Source organism: Lissotriton helveticus, chromosome 4_1, assembly GCF_964261635.1.
Source record: "Lissotriton helveticus chromosome 4_1, aLisHel1.1, whole genome shotgun sequence".
In the NCBI taxonomy this organism is placed as follows: domain Eukaryota; kingdom Metazoa; phylum Chordata; class Amphibia; order Caudata; family Salamandridae; genus Lissotriton; species Lissotriton helveticus.
The window spans coordinates 446198215-446220803 of NC_136063.1; the positions used below are offsets into that span (position 1 = coordinate 446198215).

At 49.3% G+C, this 22589-nt stretch overlaps 1 protein-coding gene across 2 annotated transcripts in view; it reads left to right on the plus strand.

The window, feature by feature from the left end:
- VIRMA (vir like m6A methyltransferase associated) overlaps window positions 1-22589 on the plus strand; it is a 731013-nt gene that overhangs the window by 475123 nt on the left and 233301 nt on the right. For both annotated transcript variants that reach the window (XM_078687022.1, XM_078687023.1), the window contains exon 20: window positions 5660-5820. In XM_078687022.1, the coding sequence (XP_078543148.1) occupies window positions 5660-5820 (161 nt within the window). The remainder of the gene's footprint in view (window positions 1-5659; window positions 5821-22589) is intronic.

The window sequence follows — 22589 nt, forward strand, 5'->3', positions numbered from 1 at the left end:
GCTTTATACTATCTTCATCAGCCTCGAGATCTAGGCAAGCCTCAAATAAAGCATTGATAACCCTTAACCAGCCGGGGTATGAAAATGTTAGCGTTAACAAACTCCCACTTGATGCGGGTACCCTATTTCCTTTGGGCAGCAATGGCAGTGATTCTCCTGGTGTAGGAGACTGGCTCCTGCCAGTTAGTGATATCCACAGTAAGGCTTTGTGGAATGTGATCACTAATGGCAAGTCCACCACCTTCGCAACTAGATAGGCAGACAATAAAATAGCATCCATCCCAGAGCCCTCGACCTTATCTACAAAAGTCCTTGGGAAAAGCCATTCATAGTGCTGTAGCCGTTTGCAAAACACATGTTAAATTTCATCTACAAATAATTGATGTTATTTCCAAATACATCATGAGAAAAAGAATTCCCTTGAGCATCCATTAGGCCCCAAGCTTCTTTGAACATGGGAGACGAAGATGAGCATTAAAATCACCTTCCCACATCAAACCCAACTCACTACCTCCTCTAGAGCTGAGTGAGTCCAAATTAAAGTCTAATTTTGACAAGATACAACTTCTTACGTGCTGTTGGAATGCTGTTGTAGAAGTTGATCATTCCCAGTCGAAAATCAGATGCACATTCCATGACAAATACCTGATAAAATGGCGTGTTAGCTACATTGAGAACAAGTTTGGCTTTGACCAGAGTCTAGACTTAAATTGCCAAACTCTCCAATAGGGCATCCAGATGAAGAGGGAATAGCTGGTAATTGAAAGGTTTTGAATACATTGATATGAACAGGGGACACACTCCATGTTTCCTGAAGGCATAAAATCATAAAAGAGCTCACAACATTTTTCTCTGTTTGATTCCCAATTTTTCCTTTATTCCAGCTATGTTCCGAACCAAGTAAGAAAGAGAAAAATTGGGGTTCTTGCCGGTTTTATTGGTATGGTTGAGTGTTAAATGGCATCCATTTAAAATTGGTGTTGATGTGATGTTGCCCTTTTCTCGAGCCAGTCTAATATCAGTTTTATGAATCCCCTGCATGTTAACTGCACTACGGGATGGCTGGAAAAAATGATTTGAAGATATACTGCAATTGATTTCCAAAGCGGGCCTCGGAGTTATGTGCAAGGGCAGGCAAGGTCTAGTCAACACAAGACGCCTTCCTCTTGAATTGCTAGAAGAAGTACAATTGAACACAAGAGGAATCATTCTGCACATCTCACCATGGTTTCACGTGTGTGTAAGAAGTTGCGGCACTCTTATTCTTGTAGTATCACTTTCTAAGAGTTTGCCAGGGAGGGGGGAGGGGCACAAGCACGTTGTATAGAGTTGTTGCAAAAGACTATTAGGGTCTCTCCTAATATTTTCCCAAGTGTGACCCATTGACTTCAAAATGCTTGCCGTCATTTGGCCTTGAGCCCTGCTGTATCCTGAATCAATAGTTGGGCAGCGCAATGCAGAAGCAGTGTATTTTGTTCTTACGTCCTTTGTGTCCTTTTCCCAGCTATCAGTTTCCAAACTCTAATCTCCAATGAGTTAAACACAGATGGCATATGATGAGCAAAGTTCAGCTCATAAGAAACTCTTGAGAGAGTAACAAGGTGGCAAGGTAGCCAAGGGGCCTTCAAAGAGCCAAAAAGAGACAAGTATAGGCACAAATAAACAATGCAGGCACAGCGCAGGGAGAGAGCATGCCCGGGCTGCAAGCCACACCCGAACCTGGTCGGACCACTTTTCCATACCCGGGGTTCTACCAAATGCAGCATGACCTAATCCCACTGCGCCCATCGCTTCAGGCCTTACGGGGTCCACTCTCTGTCCCTCTGCTCTTCTTTCCCGGATTCCCAAGGTGTCTCAAGGTTTATGCCACAATCTTATGGGAGTTGTGTCAGAGTATGCCAAGCTGGTGCCCCTCTCTGAGGCCTGTATCACAACCTCGAACACTGCCTCATTGCCTGCCGCCTTGCTCGAACTTGGTGGCGGTGAGCAGCGGTGGTTGGCGGTAAGTGGCTATCCTTAGGTAGCAATTCTTTCCAAGTGACAAACAGGGCAATCCACGGGGGCCAAGCAGCCAAGTTGACCTAGTCGGCAGCGTCTCTTGCCGGCGGCTCACTCTGTCCTCCTCAGTGTGCAGCGTGCCCTCCTTCATCCAGCCTGTGTGTATCATGTCTCATTGCTTTACCACGAGCCACATTGATCCAGATGAGCCAAATAGGGCAGGCAAGGAACTTAGTGAAGGAAAGTGCCCCTTTTTGACATGGTCACCCCCACTTTTTTTTTTTTTACAGAAGTGCACTGGGTTCCTTTCATCCAGGTCCCTAGTGCAAGATCTCTTCCCAAAAACTATACTATTGTTTCCCCAATTGGCAATACCTTTAGCACCTTCTGTAAGTCCCTATTAAATGTAACGACTGATACCTAGAGCAGGGAGAATAACGAGGGTCTCTAAGGGCTGTGGCATGTATTGTGCCTCCCTAAGGGACCCCTCAGCCCACTCATGCAAACTGTGATTGCAGGCTGAGTGAATGCTGCAGAGAACTGTGAAGACACGACATGGTACACCTCCTGTGTGCCATGCCAGCAGGCACTGCATGTAATATGTCCTCGCTAACTCAGGCCTTACAGCCCTAAGGCAGGGTGCATTATATTACATGTGAGGACTTATTTGCATGAGCAAATATACCCCTATGATGTCCATGTTGATTCTTGGACATTGACAGTGAACAGGGAAGCCATCTTGAATATATGTGCTGGGCAGCGGTAATTACGAGTTTCCCAGCTACATGAAGGCTTCACTGAAATGAAAGATGTTTTGTATCAACCATCTCGTTTTAATCAGCCCACGCTGATTCCTGTGATGGATTTATTAATACATGCACCCAGGGGGCACCTTGGAGGTGCCTCCTGAAAACCTACCAATCTCTCATGTGCTGGCTGACTGGTATAGACCAGCTTGCTACCACAGACTCGTTTCTGACCCCCTGGAGGTGAGAGCCTGTGCTCTGTGAGGCCAGAAACAGTACCTACTCCGGCCAGAGGTGTTGTCACCTCCTCCAAGCAGGAAGGCCAATAAAAGTAATCAGCATATCAAGGCAGGAGGCTTCAAAGGCCTATGCTGCTTTTAATATGCAACCCCGGCTTCCCCCAGACTCAAGAGATCCCATCCCCTGCCCTGAGGCCCATTTGGCACAGTACAGGTAGGAAATATAGCTAGTCAGTCGGCGTATTCCCTAGCAGGCTAGTACCACCCCTAAGGTGGGTTACTTGATGTGAACACGAAAACGAGAATTCCGCCATGTTGGTATTTGGTGGAATTGGGCTCACTGGGTAAGTGTTATGCTCACTTCCATCAGGAAGTGGTCATATACTGTGTGCAGTTGCCCTAAAGGTAAGTAGCCCATTGGCTACTACCTGTCACTCCCGTTAATCCACCAAAATGAATATTTAGGGCACCCCTCATGCCAGGATTTAGATTTTTGACAGATGTAGAAGAAGAGGATAAATCAAAGCCACAAGAGAATGAGAGTTGAAGACTTGATGTGGAGTTTTGACGCCAAATCCTGTTTGCCCGCAACAATCTCAACAATTGTGACTGAGTGACTCGTCCTGCAGCTTAGCAACTACCAAAAATCCCAGTAGACTGGCAACCCATCAAAAATTGCCAGCAATCTCCCCAGTAGAGGAGCTACTTCCTTGCAGTCTGCAAGCACCGAAGAAGAAGAGTCCGGTTTACTGCGTTGTGCTCCTCACCAGCCATGCAGCAGCCCCCCAGGAAGAGGTACAAATGCTCCTGAAAGTCATATCTATTCTCCCCACGCCCTGCCGGGTGGGATGACACCAGGACCAACCAGAGCCTCACAGCCATGCAGCAAAACCAAGGTCTGTTTAAGTCCAGTCGGGACTCTAACAGCACCGAGACTGAGAAGCCGTCGAGGTACGTGAGCAGCCTTCGAGGGATGTCGGCACTGCAGAGACACTCTTCCAGAGTCGCTTTGCTGTTCTGATTTCTGCACCCTCATCCTTCGAGACTGACATCCACAAGGACCTTGGACGCACAGAGCCCAGCCAACTTATCTACTCTGCACCCGAGCACCCCTGCCCGTGTGCAGACGAAACGGCTGTGCCCCCTTGCACTCAGGTACCTTGTGACCCAAGTTCCCCATTAGGCGCTACCTTACTTGTCCCCAAGTCACCCTCTGGAGCCTGTTTTTAGGTGGCCGCCCTTCTTTACACCGATTTAGCGTGAAAAGCTACCACCAACCAGCACCTCTTCCCCCTGATGCCCCAGGGCAGGTAACAAGTTATTACTGGTGATACTTTGGACCTTTGCTCTCTAAGTCCAGAACGAGAACCCCAAAAACTGACCATAAATAACTATAAGCAACTTATTCCTTTTTTCCCATAGGAAAGCATTGCTGCGTAAAGATGCATTTAAGTGAACATTTTACTTACCTGTAAAACTCTATATTTAAAAAAGTACTTACTTGATAACGAAGTTCTTGATATCAAAATTTACATTCAAATATGACTTCTTTTTCTAAATTGGTCTTGGATTTATTCTTGAGAAGTGTGTCTCATTTATTGCCTCAGGGAATAGAACAAATGCTTAGCACTATCCTCTGATAAGTATATACTGCTCGCCCACACTACCACAAAAGAGAGCATTTAGTGTTCTCATTTTTGCCTCTGCAAACCAGTAAGGGTTGCCTGAACTTTTTACACAATGTATCTCGTTTTGGTCCATTCAGTCAAGCAAAGTGACGGAATCCAGCAGTGCCCAATGCTCAAAGGTACAGATTTGGGCCTTTAAGTTTATTTGTGCTAGTTTCTTTTTCTCTCTGCTCTGGATATTTTCCTTTACTAGAACCTCAATTGTGGGCTTGGTGGCCACCCAAAGAATGCTGACTGACTTTATGGTATGCTTATTGGCCTCGAAGTAGGATTGAATCTCTGACCCTATGTAATCGGAGTTAGCTTGGTCAATTGAGTACCATGCTTTAAGGCGCTACTTAGGCCGCAAGGTAGCATCCTAGTAGCCTACCTGTAACAAAAGTAAGATGTGATACAATATCCCCTGGGGTAGGGCATCAACCTGAGACAACAGAAGGATGTCAGCAGCCGGAAGACTTGGGAGATCGATATGCAACATAGCCTTCTGAGATATGGATATATGCAAGACCACATTCTCCACGCATCACAGAGCTCCATAGAATCGATCCAGGCCGTGAGCCGGCAGGACTGGACCTGACATTCTTGCCTTAGAGAGCCTGTGGCCTCCATCTCTGGGTTAGGAGTGCCAAAGTTATTTTTAACAGTCTGTTTGGCTGCTTTATTCACACCGTTACATATGCATTCTCAATGCATGTGGGCATACCTGTCTAATATGCGGATCGTCAAATCAAGTGAACAAACCTGGATTAATGCATTAAAATTCAGGTGTCTTCTAATGAATAGATAAGTGATCTACACGCTTATTCCAGTTTCAAAGAATACAAATTAACAATACCAGTGTTTCACCTGGATACTAAATTCAATTGAACATTTGATTTCCAGTAGTTTTGATAGATCAGTTTATTTCCCTTATGCACAAAAGTACTTTTCATATCATACTCTACGCTGTTCACACATGCTCATACTTCTGTTTGTTTCTGTTATTTAGGAGCAGTCTAAAGAAGATGACAGCCTTGAGTCTTTGTTGGACAATGTGGTTGGGTTTAGGCAGATGCTTGAAGCACCTGGTAACCCGGCACCTCTGAGTGACCAAGATGTGGAGCCTGCACTTTCTCCTCCAGATTCCCTTTCAAATCTATTTAATAACAGGTACATTCAATTATGAAAGTTGGTATTTTGAGGAGAGTGAACCATCACCATGTATGATATGATAAGATATATGATATAATGAGCAGGCATGGCAAGAGGGTGACAAAAGAGGCACAGCAATAAGAAATAAGTCTCTATGTTTTGACTGCTGACTGGAATCCGCGCAGGTGTGGTGCCTAATGCACTCTTAATGTTCCTTCAGCTGAATTTTCAAGTAATTTGTACATTTGAACATTATTAAAGGAGAATACGTGGAAAAGAAAAACAACATATTTGTCTTACATGAGTGTCCTTTCATTCATAAACATTAATGTTTCATTTTGTATGAGATCCAGGAGCCCGTTTAAATAGATCACATGTTCAGTTTGAAAATTATCTCAGAAAGAAATTGTGTGTGTGTGATGGAAACATTTTTTTTTATTTTTTATTTTTTTTTAAAACCTTTATTGAGACAAAATTAGGAGATACATGCGCAAGCCCACAACCATCAAGGCCGGCTGCAAAGACAGATGAAAAAAGCAGGAGAACAATAGGTCAACATACCATCAGGATTTTGCAAAATACGCCAGAAGTGATTACGGGGTGCGCAATACAGGATAGGAGGTTTTCAATTTTAAGTTTAGATGAAGCGAGGGGGCTGCAACGGAAAGGACTGCACATCTCACATAAAGGGACACAAAGGAAACGCAGCAAGAGGGGCGTACCCCATTTACAATCGAAGTTAGGCTAAAAATACAGCAACTATATAGGCTAGCCACCGCAACAATAAGACCGGACAACAAGCAGCATTACAAAAAGCAACAATTCCAAGTGTAATCCCGGAGAGCCCACCCCTAAGAACAGGAAACAAAGATTTGTTAAAACACAGGAAGAAAAAAGGTGCGAGACCCAGAAACAGCCCACCCCATGAAGAGGAAAGAACCCTCCCAAAGCCGGAAAAGAGCAATAGGGACCATAGAACAAAACAAACTAAAATAACAAACCCCCCCCACACCCACCACCCTGCACCCCTGTAATGGGTACGGCCCAACCCACTAACAGCGTGCCTGTCGCCCCGGAACTGCCCCACAGTAGGGAAAAATATAATGTGAAATATAGTTAAAGAAGAGGTAAAGAGAGAAGAAAAGATGGAGGAGGAAGACAACCAACATATGTATTCTCAGCCGCCCAACCCCGGACCCCCGAACCGATGTAATACCAACGTTCATCCCAGTCAATGTATCGCCCGTCCGTCACAATCCCAGCAGTGCAAGCAACAGTAATCAAGGAAACGTCCTCAACCTTGCCCCCTTCGATCAGGTGCGTCGACGAAGTCCAGCTGTGCAGACGCCATCTTAGATGAGTTAGGCGTACGGGAAGGCCACAAAAGAACGGGGTGCTGTCCAACAAAGTTTGTCCAAACCAACGTTGTACGTCCAGGAACGGGACAGAGAGAAGCAACGCAGAGCAGCAATCCCCCGAGGCCGGCTGGCCAGAACAGTAGCAGCAGCTCCAGGAAAGGGCGGGGAGTCACGCCATCATACCACAAAGGAGTTGCCGGACATGATGTCCGGAGACGAGTCCCCAGCCACTGCACAAATCCACGAACACCAGACCTCTGCACGACCATTGTGGTCAACACCGCGGCGGTAGCAAGACCCCGCTCCTCCGACGCCTCCGTAAACACCCGGATAGGTAGTCCACTGCAATCGGACACAGGGTGTGGCGCAGTGCCCCGCACTCGAGAACAAGCACGGCCAGTCGAGGGCACATCCAGTAGAATAGCATCCAGCCGGCCCCCCAGGTCCCGGGCATTATCGTGCAGGGCACACCGCAAAGCACCCAGAGCGCCCAGGATATCGCTGGTCACCAGCGGCGCCCCCGGAAGAAAGGATGCAGCATTCGACTCCACCCGGGGCTCACAGGCATGTAATGGCCCTCGAAGCCGACCGCCAGCACCCCCCGCGATCAGCCGGTCACCCCGCCGACGCCCTTCATAGCACAATCGGGCCAGAGGCGCAGGGACAGCAGACTCCATTCCGTCACCACACACAGCGCTGATCAATGCCGGCAATTACCTGGACCTTCAAGAGCGGCCCAGGGTCAGTAAATACAAGTGCCGAGTGTGCGACATACAAAATGGCTCCCACCACGGCGTAGGGAGAGATGAAAGAACTGTCCGGGTCTTCCACGGGCTGGGGTGATGATACAATGTATCCCGCGCAGCAGCAATACCTTCCAAGCGTGCAGACTCACGGAACAGAGGAGATCTCTGCAGCGGGAAGCGCAGTGCGGCAACCCCTCTCCGGCCGTCCGACTTCCCCCAGCCTTCGATGGCCGCCGTTGTTGTGATCGGGGCTGGCCGTCCCTCACGTACAAAGACCCGGTCCCACCGCCATTAGAAGCCGGGGAAGAAGCGAGGACATTTCACCACCTCCGCCGCTGGAAGCACGCCGGGGAACACACCATTGGGATCGGAGTCTCCTCCCCGTCCTGAAAACTCGGCTCACATACAGGATAGATTACAGGATAGATTGCAATGCGGGAGGAAAGCGAGAGGGTCGGCGGAGCCGAGGGTTTAAGCGGCCATCATGGTTGCCGGCTAAGCTCCTCCCTGATGGAAACATTTTATGTCTTTTTTTGAATTAAATTGAGGCAGTTAGGATTAAAGTTAAGATAAATAAAAATAAAAATTGGTGTTTGTGAAACTGAAAAATCACTAACCCCAGCTTGTAGAGTCCAGCTGATGAATGGTGACCTTGATGAATGGCAATGAAATCAGTACTTCTTTTTGAGGGAAAAAGCATTGTCATTCTGAAATATGTCTTATTCCCATTGCATTGTCTCCCAGTAACATGACAAATGTGTGAAACAAACCTGCCATGTCCTTTTTTCCCTCAAAGGATTTCCTTAAATGATCATCTTGGCCAATTTCAAGTTTCATTAGAGCACTGGCTTCTGCGACTGGCCTGAAGCACTCCTGTCTCAGACAGTTTCTCACCTCTTTATGTGACAGTTGTTTGCTATAGTTCTGGACCTATTTGGCCATCCTAATGATTTTTAGCCATTCTGATGGCCAAGGGTAGGTATCGAAGCGCATTCATGGCAAGCTTGAGCTTCTCCTTTCTAGATCTTCCTCCTTTCTGGATTTTAATTGGGTGGTTTGTGCCTTTCAGTACATGCTTAGCCTTAAAAGAGGGATTCACTACTTAAAATGCCTAATATGCACTTAGAAACTCTTGACAACCACTTTCTGCCGTCCCTTGCTGTGTCAGAGTACTTGTCTGGTAAATTCTTGACTTTATACTCACCTAGAACAGAAGAACCTTTTGATTTGAATCTGGATTTCAATCCCATTTAGCAACTGAGATCTCTATCATGTACATTTGAGACCATCTGATTGCTAACCTAGAGCAGCAGCAAGCTTGTTTGATCCTCTTTGATCTTTCACCCTCTTTTGACACGGTTGAATAAAATCTGTACCTTGACTGTCTAATTACCAGCTGTAGTATCAGTTTACTGTCCTGGGCTTTTCCTTCTTTTTAGCCAGAAGATTCACCCGGTGAACATGAGGTCCACCTCCATTGTCATCACCATTGGTGTTCCTCAAAAGTCTGCACTTGCTCCTGTCTTCAACAACATCTATGATACTCCTTTAAGATATTTTGAATTCCTTAACATAGGGTTGCTTATGTATGCTGATGGGATCTCGTTACTCATTAATGTCTAATGAACAATTTGATTATTGCCAAATTGTTAATTGCCTTCTAAGCAACCAAAACTAGATACACCACTAGTAGTCCTGCTTCACAGTTTTTAAGGCCTTTCCTAACCACTATTTGACTGGCCTATTTCCATGCGCCTGCTCCCAGTAGCCTGTCCAGTTGTCCACAACATGAAAAGCATTTTTACCACCTTCAGGTTTTTGACCAATTCAGTCCATGTTGAACTTGTCCCACAGGATTGCTTAAGTGTTCGCCATGCTGATCTCCACATAGACTCTTCCAACTGAATAAATTGAAGTATGTGCACTAAGACAATAGAATTTTCCAAAGAGAGCGGTACTATGTAACTTGCTTAATGTTTTGGCTCAAACTGCTGTGATTACATCGCCCCCACATTGGTTTCTCTTCTGTAGGACTGATTTAAAGATTGTCTGTTTTCTAACCAAGGCCGTTGATGGCCAGATTATCCTTTCTCACAAGTGTGCTCCTCTCCTAGCATGCCATCTTACCAAACACTTAACCTAATGCCCAAAACTGACTCCATGCTGACTTTGAGTTCAAACATTTTGTTGATGAACTATTCAGGTTTAAAAGTGCTCTCTCTGGAAATCTCTTCCTTTACTCAATAACATGAAAGGCAATTTTTGTAATAATCATGCTATCCCTGAAGACAAATCTTTTCCAAAAGGCTTATGACTCTCACCTTCACAAATGCTCCAGACACTACCTTTCTCTTTTTTTCGAGTCATCAATCGATCATCCTGTTTGCTACTACTTGCATCATGTTTCATGTTGAAATCACCTATATTGGTTTTTTGTATCAAAACCCTTCATTTGTGCTGTCACAACATAGAGATAGGCATTGTATCAACTACCAGGAGCTCAGATCTTCTGCAAATATCTATGGCAACATTTGCCACTTGGAAGCTACACGTTGACTTTCTCATGATTTTAATATTTTTTGCCTTTTTTCTCCTGGGGCTTTGTTCATTGGTATGATTTCTGTAACTGCACCTTTCTATATTATACCAGACAAGGCTGATGCTCTTCATCATCTCGCACTGACTTTTTCATTATGTTTATCAGTCAATATTCCCCTATTAGTTAGTTTGTTGGTCCTCTTGGAGTAGATTCAACATTATTTCCCTTATAACCCTGCTTACATCTGTAGCACAAAACAACACCGGTATATTGATTTATGTATTTTCCATGCAGCAGCTTCTGGAAAAGGGATGAGATGTATGAACTTCACTTTTTCCATGAATAAAAATCTCCATAGACAATAGCACTATACCCCCAGCGACTAGAAGCAGGGCTTGTTCCAAATACCCTTAAATTTACAAAGTAGGTTCATGAGTAACTCCTGTCTTTGTATCGATTGCAATTTGATCCCCAGTAAATCCTACATTGAGGCACTGATGGACGTTCTCCAACCTTTCAAGTTTGCTTTCCAGTTGCGCAACTGAGCTGAGGATACAGTTCGGAAATTTCCAAAAGCTTAGCCTTATTTAGGTTATTCTCTGCCCTTCCCCCTCCATGAGTTATATTTTTTAATGGATACCTCTAACCATAGATTCCTCACCTGTAGAATATCCATCGGCACCCGCCTGAATCTTAAAGATCCTAAACATCAATGCTCCCACATGCTGGTCCGTGACGCTGTGCGGCTCCAAGTTGACTACATTTAGTCCCAGAAGAGATGGAGCTGCAAGTTACTACAGGGTTTACGCCTTGTAGGAACTGTCACAAGCAAATGGCTGTGACAGATTGCCACTAGGTGTGCCTCTGGTGTTTGGGTTCAGCACACAAATCCAGATCCTGCGAGGAGTGTGTCCTTATGAATTCAAAGTTGATCTGGGAATGCAAAGTGAAGTTTTATGTCACAGAACACTGAAGTAAGTCTCGAAAATCCTGTGGAAAGTTGAGGGTGTGGACTCGTTTCCGCTCTCTGGCCAACTCCCACGGCAGGTCCTTAGCATGGTCCAAGTCTTTTAGAAAGTCGAAGTGAAAGCACAAGAAGGCCAAAAGGATTCATCCCTGTCCCGCCATTCTCAGTCTGAGACGTAGTGAGGATGTCCGGGTGCCTCATAGTCTTACTCGCAGTTTCCCTCCCAGGAGCGGATTCCACAACTTATTCAATGCACCCGAAGTCTCTTGCTTTGCAGTAGCAACTTTGCAGCAGATTGAGGCCTTTAGAGAGACCTTGTTGCGATTGTATTTGACACTCTACGTGTTCCATTTGACATGCCAGTGAGGGCCCAAGGATCCATGGAGGCCTCCAGTCAGGTTGCCGCTGCCTGTGCTTCCTGAACCCACCTCTGGTTCCGCACTGACAGCGGAGCTATCTTCAAATCAGATACCGAAATCCACACCGTCACTTTGGCATCAGTGCCAGCGCAAGAGAAAGACTCCCATTTCTACAGTTCAATCCGATTCAGATAGAACCATGCCTTTGCCTCAGTGCTGCACCCCAGCACTCCAACAACTTTTTGGTTCAGATTCTAATCTGAGCCAATCAGTGTTTCGAAATCACACTGGGGATAAGGGGCCTTATTTTCCCCAGCAGTTTGATGATGACAATTAAATCATGGACTTGCAGGAGACCAGTTGTTTGGAATCTTCCCCAGGCACTGGGCTGTGGTTCTCCGGTCAGTCAACATCAGTTGTTGCTGGGGAGATATACCCATGCCATGGGTGGCAAGTACTGGCAGCTGCCAATGCGTAGTACGGGTGGGGTGGGGTAGAAAAATTATTTTAAAGTTACTTAGCTTGCTACCGGCCGCCAAATCGCCTCCATCCTCTCCTGTTACTGATAGAAGCAGGAAGCACACACAGGTTCCCCATAGCTAATCACGGCTGTTCCCATGAGGCACAGGGTCAGACTGATTTGCATATGGCCATGTCTGAACTGGGGTGGCGGAGTGAGCTAAAGAATGATGATTGATTAAACCCAGATCAGTTGATTGGGGGTGAGTACTTGCAATGTTCAACACTCAGTCCATCATCCCCTTTGGTTTTGCTATCACGATGACAGTGGTACAAAAGGGGGTGGTGATGGACGGAGCATCTGAATCAACCAAACACTCACACCCAGTCAACGATGACAGCAGCATCCTGATTGTTCTGAGCACCGTGGTACGGCACTCAGATGGGAACTATGAGCCTGTGCATGTTCTCCACCCAGACTGCATTACAGCCCGGTGGAGAACATGCAAAGTATGCATGACTATTTGGCCGGCCCAAGACAGCCAGCCAAACTGTAATGCACACTTAAGTGCTCTAACCACTCCTCCCAAGCTGGCTGTGACAACACCCCAGCCCCGCCCTTTAAATCTGCCTCACTAAGGAAAAATACAATTAAATAATATAGTGTTATTATTGTTTTATTTTTCCTTTGTCCACTACTCATAGAGCAGTGGGCGGCACTCCCGCCTTAGCAACGGAGCCACCTCTGGTGGCAAGATCTTGTCAGCAGTCCCTGATTAATTTTGGGCCAACCTGACTCAGATCATCCAGGATGGGCTAGATGCTTCAGAATATATCCTCCAGTCTTGTCTGAACACTACTGACTGTTTGAGGAGAGCAGTTGACACTAGCAGGGTATTTGATAACAAACATGGATGAGTTCCATGGTCTTCTCAGGTGAAGTGCAAGCCTCGTTGTGACATGCAGTTCGATGGATCTCACCTGTGGATTTCAGTATTGAGAGGGCTGATTCAGCATTGGAAAACTTTACAGAAAGCTGGACCGCTGCATGTTCCTTGGGCCTTCCCACCCCTGGGAAGTAGTACCTTAAACAGTTCCATCCCTTCCCTGGCTACTCCTGATAATTATCTAACCAGCTATACCAAGGCCCACTGCCCCTGCAGCTGCAACCCCAGTCCTTTTGAGGTTGGGGGCAGGGATCAAGCAGACAACACTCAGGCCATCAGGGTCAACTCACCTTCCAGTCACCGGTCCCTGCGACATGATCTTCCAAGCTGCTTTAGTTTATCCTCCGTGGCACATGAAAACCCTTTGGGAGGCAAGATCAGATATTTGCTCCAAAGGTGGCAAAAGATAACATCCAGCAAGTGGGTCTGTCAGCTTGTTTAACAAGCTTATTCCCTGCCTTTCCTTTTAGATCCACCGTTCCTCCTGCCCACATCAGAGCTTCTTTGAGGGGAGCACCTGTCCATCTTGTGCCAAGAAGTGCAGGCTGCTTTGACCAAAGGAGTCTTAGAGAGTGTCCTGGCATTGAAAATAAGGACTGTTACTCCATCTCTTTCCTTGTGTGAAGAAGGATAGACGTTTTCACCCGATCTAAGATCACTGCCCTCTAAACGCCTTCTTGTGGAAGGAAACATTCAAGATACTCCCGCTAGCCCAGCTCTGTCTGCCCTGGATCCAGGTAACTGGATGGTGGCTTTGGACCTGCGGGATGCCTACTTTCATGTACCCTTCCTACAGTCACACAGACACTATGTGATTCAAGGTGGGTCAAGAGAATTTCGAATTTGCTGTGCTCCCGTTCAGCTTCACCAAAGTCTCTTGGCTGTCCGCAAACATGATGGCAGTGACGCAGCACATCTTTGGATATCTGAAATTCAACTTTTCTCATAGCTTGATGATTGACTGTGGAAGACAGGCTCATCACAGTCAGATGTAGACTACCTCCAGATGAGATCAAACCTCCTTACATCTTTGGCTTCACCTCCAGATGACAGCAAACCTCCAGATATTTTTGGGTTCACTATCAACGTGCCAAAGTCACACCAGACTCTTTCTAATAAGTTCTGATCGTGCCATTTGTTTACTTACCCGGAGCTGTGTGGGTTTTTTATGTTTTGTTTTTTGTACATAGTTGTGTTTATACATTGATGGATTTCTTACAGGCATGGTTCACTCAATCCTAGGCTTTGTATTGAAATTCACCACTGTTGTTGTTTGCAGTTATAATTATAATCTGCCAGTCTCTTTTAATGTCCCAACTGTGTCCCAGTTAACTGCAGTATAGCTAAGAGTAGATGTTTTAGAGGGTGTGCTCACTGCCTTTCGCCTCAGCAAAGATCCTTTGAGATAATTTATTGAAAGCTGATTAATGCACCTTTAGGATCGCTTAAAAGGGCTATTTAATTACACTAATAGGCATCCCTCTCATTACATGGGCCCTCATTTAGAGTTGGTTTATTTACCTCAGAGTGATAACTCTTGGTGAAGTACCACAAGTGGCAATTATGAGTCTCTGAGCCCAAACGTACCTAGTTTGAAAACTCCATACCTGATCATTCTGGGTCTGGACACATCAGGCCTGCTACATTTTCTAAAGAGGTGTGGGCATGGCCTCCCAGCAACCTCCTGCAGCATTCCAAGCAGTAATGGCCCATAACATGAATTTTGCAGTAGGAATCCTTTCTGATTTCACATGTTGTGCATTATTCTGCCATCTAGTGGTATGTCCGGAATTGTATTTTTTTTGTGTGGTCATCTGTCAACCACTATTTTGTGCTATCTCCCTCCTCCAGTAATGTCAAGCGTATGCCCTGAAAGCCACTGCGCGTAGTTGCCATCTTCAGGTTCTGTTTTTTCGCCTTTAGGCCTGTAAACACCATCAAGCTCTCTGTTGTGGAAGCAGGGAAAAAACAATTCAGCATGATGTCAAAGGAAAACGTGGACTTGTAATAGAAATTAATATGTTGTTAACAAACTACAATGGAATTCAAAAGCACTGGAGAAAACCAAACGATCTGAAAGAGACACGTTAGTGATAGATTCCTTACCTTAGAATATCCCCAGGCGTCAGACTGGATCCGGAAATTTTTGCGTAGCAATACCCTGCGCGTCGGTAGGCGTCGTCTGCGGCTCCGCGTCCGTCGTCGATAGCGCCGGAATGACGTCGTCAGAGTACTTAGACGACGCCCATGCGCGCTGACGTCAGTTCTTCTTTTTTCCGCGCCAGCTAGCGCAGATCCGGAGAAGCTCTACCCTTAGTCATTTTTTGACTAAACTTTTTGATCTTTTTTGATCATTTCTTTCTTGAGTCTTCGACTCTATCGGTGCCGGTAGCGATGCCCGGGTTCAAGCCCTGTTCGAAGTGCGACCGACTGATGTCGGTCACGGACCCCCATCGCCGGTGTCTGAAGTGCTTAGGCCTCGACCACGACGACCGCACCTGCTCCGACTGCCGGGCCCTGACGTCGAAGGCTAGGCGGGAGCGGTCCCGCAAGCGGCTCGAGCTCCGGCAGTCGGCCCCGCGCCATTCCAGGACCCGGTCCCACGGGAGGTCGAGGGACCGGTCGCGGGGTCGGAGTCCTCGCAGCTCCGGGAGTGGACATCGGTCGTCGGGATCCAAGTCCTCAGGTAAGAGGCATGAGAGGTCCGAGCGTCATCATAGCTCCTCCGACTCACCCCTACGCTCGCACGATGCGGCCGGGGGTTCGGGCGACACCGTCCACGCGGCTCCGCGAGAGTCGCAAGCATCGCCGCCTGCCCCACACCTTCGGGTCCCTGGGCACGGCGCGACGCCGGAGGAGGTCGCGCGGTACCTCATGGCCATGAAGTCCCTCCCTCCTCGGCCGGGCCCCGCGGCGCCTCCGGGCCCAGCGGTCCCGGCTGGAGGCCCTAGCGGGTCGGGCGCTCCGACCCCGACGCCGTCGGGTGCTTCGGCCCCGGCGCCGCCGGCGACTTCGGTCCCGGCGCCGCAGGACCTCACAGGATTCGCTTCCGGATCCGGGTCGTCGCCGGTCGACCTCACGACCTCACCGGCGCCGGCCCCGAGGGTGTCGCCCCCGGCGCCCATTTAGGACGCCGTCCCCAGTCTTCCCTTCGGTCCGACTCTGGCGCCGGAACGGCGCCGTTGGGCGCCGCTTCCGACGGCCTTTGGAGATTTCTATTTCCATGAGGAGGCCCAGTCTGTTGACCCTGGATTACAGGAGACTGATGCCGGAGGTGATTGGGAGGGGTCTGAGGACCCTCTGGCACAAGATTGCCAGTCACAGGAGGACTGGACATATGAGCTTGGGGAGGCCAGTGGTATTGACACCTCGCCAGACACTGGATTTGTCTCCCCTCCCACCGTGGCTACGGAGGAGGGGGCAGCTTACAGCGTAGTGTTGATGAGGACAGCCAAGGCCTTGGGCCTGGAGCTCCCCGTCGCGGCCGTGAGGACTAACCTCCTCACTGAGGTTCTTAAACCGCAGGCAAGCTCCAGTGAGCCTCTGCTGCCGTTTAATGAAGCCCTATGTGACGTTCTTGTGGGCACTTGGTCCAAGCCCGCCACAGGTCCGCCTGTGGATAGGAACGTGGCCAGACGCTACCGCCCGGCCCGGGCGACCCTTGCTTTTTGTCCACCCACCTCACCCCCGAGAGCCTGGTTATCCAGGCCTCCACTTCCCAGACCGCATTCCCGACGGCCCCGCCCGATCGGGAATCCAAGAGATACGAACAGTTTGGAAAGAAAGTGTTCTCGTCCCTGAGTTTGGGACTGCGGTCTGTCAACACCGCGTGTCTCTTGGGCCGCTACACCCACACTCTGTGGAACACGGTCACGGACGTGCTGCCACAATGCCCGGAGGAGGTCCGGGCTAAACTCGCCCAAGCCCTTGTGGAGGGTCGAGATGCGGCACGATACTCTATCCGGTGTGGACTGGATACCACGGACTCACTGGGCAGGGCGATGGCAACGACGGTGGCGGTTCGACGCCACGCCTGGTTGAGGTCCGCCAATTTCTCGGCCGATGTCCAGGCCACCCTCCTAGATATGCCGTTCGATGGCCGTCGCCTTTTTGGCGACAAGGCAGACCATGCGCTGGAGCGCTTTAAGGACTCCAGGGCTACGGCCAAGTCCTTAGGCCTCTCGACCACGCGCCAGCAATCGGGTGCCTTTCGCTCCTTTCGTGGCCACGGAAGGGGCGTCCGCACACGTGCTGCCAGCCACGCTCCGCAGAATACCCAGCAGCGCGGTGGCGGCCGTGGAAACCGCCGTGGCGGCGGCGGTCGGGGTCAGCGGCGAGGCCAGTCCACACCTCCCTCCGCAGCACCTGCCTCCAAACCTTCCTAGTCCGAGCTTTCAGGCCCATGTGACGCCTGTGGGAGGCAGGGTTCGCCATCACCACTTCCACTGGCGCACTGTCACATCGGACAAGTGGGTGCTGCAAATCGTCCGAAGGGGCTACTCCCTCCCCTTCGAGGCGACCCCTCCAGCCATGCCACCGCAATTCCACCGCGTGTCGGGGGATCACTTGCAACTTCTGCAAGAGGAAGTCACGGCCCTCTTGGCCAAGGGTGCCATCGAGCGCGTTCCTGGGCCAGAAGTAGGGTGTGGATGTTACTCCCACTACTTTCTGGTGCCCAAGAAGGGCAAGGGGGGCCTGCGCCCGATCTTGGACCTACGGAACGTCAACGGTTTCCTCCGTCAAGAGAAGTTCAAGATGCTGACTTTGGCTCAGGTCTTAGCTGCCCTGGACCCCGGAGACTGGATGGTAGCGTTGTACTTGCAGGACGCTTATTTTCACATCCCCGTCCTGCCGGCCCACCGGCGTTACCTGCGGTTCACGGTAGGCCACGAGCACTTTCAGTTTACCGTGCTCCCCTTTGGCCTTACCAGTGCCCCACGGGTGTTCACGAAGGTGATGGCGGTGGTCGCAGCTCATCTGCGCAGGTTAGGGGTGTCAGTCTTACCCTACCTCGACGACTGGTTGTTGAAGGCGGGCTCGCCCCAATCAGTCGTCAGCCACCTCCAGACTACGGCCGACCTCCTGCATTTGCTGGGGTTCTCCATCAATGTGCCGAAGTCGCACCTGTGTCCCTCTCAGAAGCTCCTCTTCATCGGAGCGGTTCTAGACTCGGCGCAGTTTCGGGTTTACCCTCCCGAACAGCGGGTTCGGGATATTCAGGCTCTGATTCCCATCTTTCAGCCTTTATCCCGAGTCTCGGTCAAGTTGACGCTGCGGCTTCTGGGGCTGATGGCCTCCTGCATCCTACTGGTGCGTCACGCCTGGTGGCGGATGCGGGCTCTGCAGTGGGACCTGAAGTTTCAGTGGGCCCAGCATCAGGGCAACTTGTCCGATCACGTCTTGATCTCGGAGGGCACTGCAAGGCAGTTGCAGTGGTGGCTCACGGACCGCGATTGGGTCAGTGGCAGGTCCCTCTCCCTACCCCACCCGGAGCACGTAGTTGTGACGGACGAGTCCCTCCAGGGCTGGGGTGGCCACATGGGAGAGGCGGAGATCAGAGGACTCTGGTCTCCAGCGGAGGCCCGGCTCCACATCAACCTGTTGGAGTTACGGGCGATTCGTCTAGCGCTGAAGGCATTCCTCCCCTCTGTCCGGGGGAGTGTAGTGCAGGTGTTCACGGACAACACCACCGCCATGTGGTACTGCAACAAACAGGGCGGGGTGGGGTCGTGGACCCTATGCCAGGAGGCTCTGCGCCTCTGGCAGTGGCTGGAAAGTCAGGGTGTGTCCCTGGTAGTTCAACACCTGGCAGGTTCTCTGAATGCCAGGGCGGACGAACTCAGCCGTCGGTGCATGATGGATCACGAATGGCGTCTGAACTCGGACGTGGCGCAAGGCCTCTTTCAGCAATGGGGAGAGCCTTGGTTAGATCTATTCACCACCGAAGAGAACGCGCAATGTCATCAGTCCTGCGCGTTGGAATTTCCAAGGCGGCACTCGCTCGGAGACGCTTTTCGTCGCGAGTGGAGTTGCGGTCTGTTGTACGCCTTTCCGCCTATACCACTTCTGCCCAGAGTGCTGAAAAAGATCAGGCGCAACCGGGCCCAGGTTATCCTTGTGGCTCCGGACTGGGCACGAAGATACTGGTATCCCGAGCTACTCAGCATGTCAGTAGATCCCCCGATTCGTCTGCCCCTTCGGGAGGACCTTCTGTCGCAGCAGCAGGGGACGGTTCTCCACCCGAACCTGTCCAGTCTCCACCTACAAGCTTGGAGATTGAGCGGCGACAGTTGAGGCCATTTGACTTGCCTCCCGAAGTCTGTAATGTCATTCTGGCAGCCAGGCGTCCCTCCACAAAGTCGGTATACGCCTGCAGGTGGAACAGATTTGTGGCATGGTGCACAGCAAAGGCTGTGGATCCACTCTCTGCCCCCCTTTCTTAGGTTCTCCTCTTCCTTCTTTCTCTTGCCCAGCAGGGCTCTGCTCTGGGCACTGTCAAGGGCTACCTTTCTGCCCTTTCTGCCTTCTTAAGGCTACCTGATCAGCCTTCTTTGTTCAAGTCCCCTATTGTAAATCGATTTCTTAAGGGCATCACGCACATGTTCCCTCCTGTTCCTTCGTGATGCCCCAGTGGGACTTGAACCTTGTTCTTACCTTCCTGATGTGCGCTCCCTTTGAGCCACTTCACAACTGTCCTCTTCGTCTTCTGACTCTAAAGACTGCTTTCCTGGTTGCCATCACCTCTGCCAGGAGAGTGAGTGAGCTCCAGGCCCTTTCTTGTACCCCACCTTTCCTTTCTGTCCATCCGGACAAGGTTGTGTTACGTACGAGAGCATCTTTCCTGCCCAAGGTTGTCTCAGCCTTCCACATTGGGCAGTCCATCACCTTGCCAACCTTCTTTCCGCCTCCCTCTAAAGAGGAAGAGCGGCTCCACCGTCTGGACCCAAAACGTGCGATCTCATTCTATTTGGATCGCACACGCCAGTTCCGGGTGGATGACCAACTCTTTGTTGGCTACGTGGGTGCTAAGGAAGGGGAAGGCGGTTCACAAGCGGACCATCTCCCGGTGGATCATCTTGTGTATCCAGGCATGTTACTCCATGGCTAAGAAGGAGCCCCCTGTTGGATTGAGGGCTCATTCCACTCGGGCCACGGCAACTACAACTGCCCTGGGCCGGGGAGTGCCCTTACAGGACATTTGCCAGGCAGCTATGTGGGCCTCGCTGCACACGTTCGCACGACACTACTGCCTGGACAGTCAAGTCCGGAGGGATGGCTTCTTTGGCCGTTCCGTCCTCCAGGACTTTCTGGTGTGAATATTGGTTCGCAGACCCACCACCAGGGTTGGTATTGCTGGGGTATCTATTCTAAGGTAAGGAATCTATCACTAACATGTCTCTTTCAGATCCACAAGTTACTACTTGTGTAACGATATATCTGTAAGAGACATTAGTTAGTGATAGATTCCTTACCGACCCACCCATCCTCCCCGTTCTGCGAACCGATATCTAGGGTTAAGGTCATCCCCTTTCAGGGCCCTAGTTTCTTGGCACCAGTGTTGGTTCTATCATGGCTCTGCGTATCTGGCGCGGAAAAGCTGTGCATCAGAACTGACGTCAGCGCGCATGGACGGCGTCTAAGTACTCCGACGACGTCATTCCGGCGCTATCGACGCCGACGACGGTCGCGGAGCCGCAGACGACGCCTACCGACGCGCAGGGGTATTGCTACGCAAAAATTTCCGGATCCAGTCTGACGCCTGGGGATATTCTAAGGTAAGGAATCTATCACTAACTAATGTCTCTTACTGATATATCGTTACACAAGTAGTAACTTGTGCTTTAGGGGACTTTTCATCGACCGGGCGATCAGATAATGAGAGAAGAGCATGGAGCATGTGCCCTTTAGATTTTGCCACAAGTACTGTCAGAAGTCTACCCACAAGAATAGCCATTAGGTGTGCAATCTTTATTTCTCTAGTATTGGAGCCTTCATATATTCACATGCTTAAATCATCCCCGTCGTCACGGTGGGAGTCCCACGGTATACTTCTAACAGCAGTAGTTAACACAACCATAGGCTACAATACAATGAACAGCCACTGCAATAGCCTATCTATTTTCTTTTGTACAAAGAACCAAACTAAAGTAGTAGCCAATCAGGTGACAACACCCAGTAGAACACTACCAGGAGAGCCTAGGTTCCTAAGGTTTTCTACCGCACGTCGTGTGAAAGGGAGTCTTCCTAAGCTCTAGTCATTTTTGTCTTCAATTTTCCAGAGTTCTACTCAAAATGTCGGGTTCTTCAAAGAAAGGTCTCTTCACGTCTTGTGGAACATGCGGTAAGAAGAGGCTGCAAACTGAAGATCCCCCATAAGAACTATATCTTCTGTCTCTACCCTCAACATAAGGTAAAAGACTGCAAGATTTGTAGGACTTTTTCAACCAAAACCCTTAAAGACGGAGAGGGTAGATTATTGATTTGGCTTAAGAGACTGAAAAGTCAATCGAACGCATCTGAACGCATTTCACCTACCTCGTCATCTAAAACATCGTTGATGACTGATAAGACTGCGCTATCGACGACGGCCCCGCCAACGATTCTTCCAGCGATGGCTCCAACTCTGCTGACGACTTCCTCGTCGACGATGACTCGGATGATGACTACGACTACCTCGTCGACATCCTCAGCAACGCTACGATTTGTTCGTCTGCTCCTATGATGTCCTCTTTGAAACACAGACACCGCTGCCGTCGACAAAACTGATAATGCTGTAACCCACGCCTAGTCATAAGTGACCATTGTCCTTGCAACTAACACCTGTATACCCATCTACGACTTTCTCGTCAACGACTCCGTAGACTAAGCATTTTTCTAGAATCCTGCAGTGGTCTCACCTTTACCACCTTCAACATTTTGGGAGAAATCTGATGATGGAATGTTTGGTCCTGCTTACAGTCCCTCTCCGCTTCATGTTAAGTATCAGTACGATGAGGAGGATGACTATGAAAGTTACTATCAGCAGGAATATCACCCTCCTCATGCAAAATACAATGCATGGAGCCTGTTGGTGAGCCCATGGTCCACCTTCCTCTGGCTTTGGTTCAAGATCCACAAGACATGCTACATGAATACCTCGCTCATTTTCCTTCATCAACTGCTCTTCCACCTCTGCTGCTGCCACCACCTGCACCTTGACCACTGGCTTCTCCACCACGTAGGTCTGAGACTTCTCCTACGGCGACCCCTGTGACGGATACTGTTTTCCCATCACAACAACATGACACTTCTGATGACAGAGAAATTGAGGAGGTTCAACCTCAGAAAGAGCGATTGCAGCCCATTTGAGAAGACGGCAAATTCATGTCTTCCCTTATTTGGACGACTGGCTAATAAAAGCAAAATCTCACAA